This window comes from Amphimedon queenslandica, unplaced genomic scaffold, assembly GCF_000090795.2.
Source record: "Amphimedon queenslandica unplaced genomic scaffold, v1.1 AMPQUscaffold_11790, whole genome shotgun sequence".
Taxonomy (NCBI): domain Eukaryota; kingdom Metazoa; phylum Porifera; class Demospongiae; order Haplosclerida; family Niphatidae; genus Amphimedon; species Amphimedon queenslandica.
The window spans coordinates 8,429-12,073 of NW_003547969.1; the positions used below are offsets into that span (position 1 = coordinate 8,429).

General features: G+C 35.3%; 2 protein-coding genes across 2 annotated transcripts in view; both read left to right on the plus strand.

Moving 5' to 3' along the window:
* LOC100639422 (protein YIPF1-like) overlaps positions 1–2,569 on the plus strand; it is a 5,497-nt gene extending 2,928 nt beyond the window's left edge. The window contains exons 7-11 of the mRNA XM_011409610.2: positions 343–532; positions 912–978; positions 2,008–2,060; positions 2,283–2,345; positions 2,402–2,569. Of these exons, the coding sequence (XP_011407912.2) occupies positions 343–532; positions 912–978; positions 2,008–2,060; positions 2,283–2,345; positions 2,402–2,521 (493 nt within the window). The 3' untranslated portion in view covers positions 2,522–2,569. The remainder of the gene's footprint in view (positions 1–342; positions 533–911; positions 979–2,007; positions 2,061–2,282; positions 2,346–2,401) is intronic.
* Positions 2,570–2,718: 149 nt separating this feature from the next.
* LOC100639548 (transportin-2-like) lies at positions 2,719–3,641 on the plus strand (the record flags this gene model as incomplete). The annotated part of the gene is made up of 3 exons (XM_003390797.2): positions 2,719–2,951; positions 3,032–3,171; positions 3,563–3,641. Coding segments are annotated over exons 1-3 (324 nt in total), but the record flags the coding sequence as incomplete, so codon positions are not given.
* Between the last annotated feature and the right edge of the window lie 4 nt (positions 3,642–3,645).

Sequence of the window (3,645 nt, forward strand, 5' to 3'; positions counted from 1 at the left end):
TTCTTCAGGTAACGAATTATTGTGTTTATATTTAATTTATATTTAAATGTACATGTATACATTATACATGAGCTAATGTATTTTATTGAAACTGTGTTTAGAATTAAAAGTTTATGTTTGAGATAACGAGAACTAAAAGTTTTTTGTCTCTAAGCTACGTGTACATAAAATATAGCATGTACTATTTCAACTTTTTATGTAGGCTTTTCTCTAAAAATTTTAGCATTTTTCTAATTTATAATTCACAGTTTATGTAAATGTACATACACAATTATAAAAATGAGCTGATAATTATAATAATTGTGATTATAAAAATAACAATGATTCTTCATTGTCTTGTAGTGGCAGTGTTAAATGGGACTTTCATTTCCACGAGGTCATAGTCCTCCTAACTTGCATATACGTGTACACAATATGCCTTCCATTGGGTCTGTGGGGGCTGATGGTCTGGAGGAAAGTTGATGGTAGATATTCTTTATTTCAACTGCTGACAGTGTACGGATACTCCATGTCTGCCTTTATACCATTGACAGTTAGTGGAGCTAATGTTTTATTTTAATATTTTTAAAAGTTTATTTTAATAGTTGATTAGTATTATTTTTATTCTTATTTTTATGTTATTTTTATTCTTATTTTTAATAGCTTTTCTGCTTGATTAATATTATTTTTATTCTTATTTTTAACAGCTTTTCTGGTTGATTAATGTTATTTTTATTCTTATTTTTAACAGCTTTTCTGATTGATTAATATTATTTTTATTCTTATTTTTAATAGTTTTCTGGTCAGTTAATATTATTTTTATTCTTTTTAAAAATAGCTTTATGGTTGATTAATATTATTTTTTATTCTTATTTTTAATAGCTTTTTAATTCTCATTATTTATTCATATTTTTTATTCTTAATTTTTATAGCTTCTTTGGTTGATTAATATAGAGGCTTTGAGGTGGTTGTTGCTAATTGTAGCTATTGCCCTTTCAGGTAATTTATAACTTAATTATATCAGTTTATATTGCTCATCCATAAATGTCTCAGATCAATAAACCTTAATTCCCCCATAGTGTACATGTACATTTAGTTGTGTACAAATGAGTGTCAATCCAGATTTAAGCTGTAACATATACTTTATAGCTAGAAAATTTGGTGGAATAAAAATTTGGCAAAATTGGCAAATGGAAGTTAATTCGCCATAATTTAAGTCTCGAATCTGATAGGGTTCCATAGAAGTATGCACAGGGTTGAAATATCACCAAAATTTTAAACTTCAAACCTCTTTAGAGTTGATTCGCCAAATTCTACCACTCCAAATTTTTTAGCTGTACGGTATTATTTTCATTGTAGTACTAAAGTCCATTCAGTTTCACCTGACCTATTGATTTTTTGTTATAACTTTTGATAAACATGGAATTTAGAAATTTTGTTTGTACCATTAGAATCGCTAGGTCCTTCCCGTCCTTTAGATAAAAAAATCGGGTCGAAATGATAAGGCCTTAGCCTTTTTTGGATGTCCCTGTATAAACTCAATGGCATACCTTTGACCGCAATTATGCAGCTAAAACAGCCAAAATAAATTCAGCTGCTACTTATCTGCATCCCTTCCGCGCAACAAAAACAATTCCAAAACCACAAATACGTAAAGAATGCGGATGTGACGTAGTTATTTATTAATTGAAAAAAGCCAGGGGTCAGGTGAAAGTGAATAGACTTTAGCTTGTACATGTTGTGCATGTACATGTACATGCACTATGAGTAGTCATTTGTCTTTCACCAGAATAGGGAGTACAAATTTTTAAATTGTGTTTACTGTTGAAATACATTGTGCATGTATACAGAAGCGTAGTAAGATTTTGGAGAAGGGGGGGGGGCTAAGATAAAATTATTGTTAATGAATTAATTAATAGACTGAGAATTAAAAATTAAGGGGGGGGCTCAGGAGCCCCCCAGCTTCCTACGCTACTGGTATAATACATGTACATGTATACATTTTTGTGTCTTTTTATTTTATGATAGGATCGGTATTGACCATGTCACTCTGGCAAACATTCCGTAATGAAACCAAGAACGTAAGTCATTGTTCATACATGTATTATACGCAACCAGTTGATAAGTATCACTGTTGGAACTATGAATAAATTAATTTTTGGGAGGCCAATCTATTCACTAAATATGGGAGATTAAAAGCTTTAAAGGAAGGATTTAAGAATAGGAGACCTTAACTCCCTCTAGATCCAACAGTGAATACTTGTACATGTACATTGTATCCGTATATATCATGTACTTTATAGGTATCATTGATTGTTATGCTGTTTGTTGTACTACTTCATGCTGGGATTGCGATTGGTTTTAAGGTAGACTCGCAATCAAATGCAATGTCTCTATATTTATTTATTTATTATTTTTCTAGTTCTTTTATTTCAGGCAGATCAGTTATAGTCCCGTGCAGCCCACAACAGCAGGAACCGTTTCAACAACACTTGCAATACATTCCATTACCAATGCAACTAATGCCAATGCACTTCATTAAAAATAATATCATTATTATTAAGATATATTATTATTATTATTATTAAGTCTGTTGCTCCTTCTCTTTTGTTGTTTTTATAAAATGCTCAATAAAAAATTTTGAGCCTCTCAATTCTGCTTTCCGGCCATTTTTAATTAGTAGGCGGTCACGTGGTGGGTTTGGTGGGTGTGCCCATTGCGCATGCGCAGCACAGCACAGCAGTAAAGAGCTATGGCATGAGATGGTGGGATTCTCTCCTCTTTCTCTCTTCGTTTCAGTTAGTGTTTGCCTTAAGCTATAGACCCCTCTCCCGAGACTGAAGCTCTAGCTGTCCTGGGCCCGCATAATGTCCGTCCCCTGGCAGCCCGAGCCGTCCGCTCTTCACCAAATAGTCCAATTACTCAAAGAGAGCCAGCACTCGAACAACGAGACTCAGAGAACAGTCCACGAGGTATGGAAAACCAGGAATGGAAAGCTGGGAACGGGATATTTTACATATATTTTGACACTCTCCCCCTCTTTCCATTATAGCGTCTGCAAACTCTTAACCAGTTTCCTGATTTTAATAGCTACCTCGCCTACGTCATGGTTCACTTAAAATCGGAAGATGAACCAACTCGCTCTGTCGCTGGCCTCATTTTGAAAAATAACGTACGAGAGTATTACTTGAGGTGAGGTGGGCATTAATTGGAGTATTGGTTGGGTCATATATGGTATTATTATTATTATATTGTGTGGTGTGGTGTTGTGTAATGTTAGAAAGTGGTTGTCCAGATGTTATTAATTATCATTCTTCATTACTGGAGTATTTTTAGTATTAGTTTGTTTCGATTTTGGCTCTGTGTTCACTCTCCTTTCCTCTGTCTCTCTCCCTACCTCTCTCTCTCCCTCCCTTTCTCTCCCTCCCCCTCCCTTTCTCTCTCTCCCTCCCTCCCTCTCTCTCCCTCCCTCCCTCCCTCTCTCTCCCTCTCCCTCCCTTTCTCTCCCTCCCTCCCTCCCTCTCTCTCTCTCCCCTTCCCTCTCCCTCCCTCCCTCCCTCTCCCTTTCTCCCTCTCCCTCCAGTTTTCCTGATCAAGTCAAGTCTTATGTTAAAGAACAGTGCCTCAGTGCTATAGGGGATGCCTCTGCTTTGATAAGAGCCACAG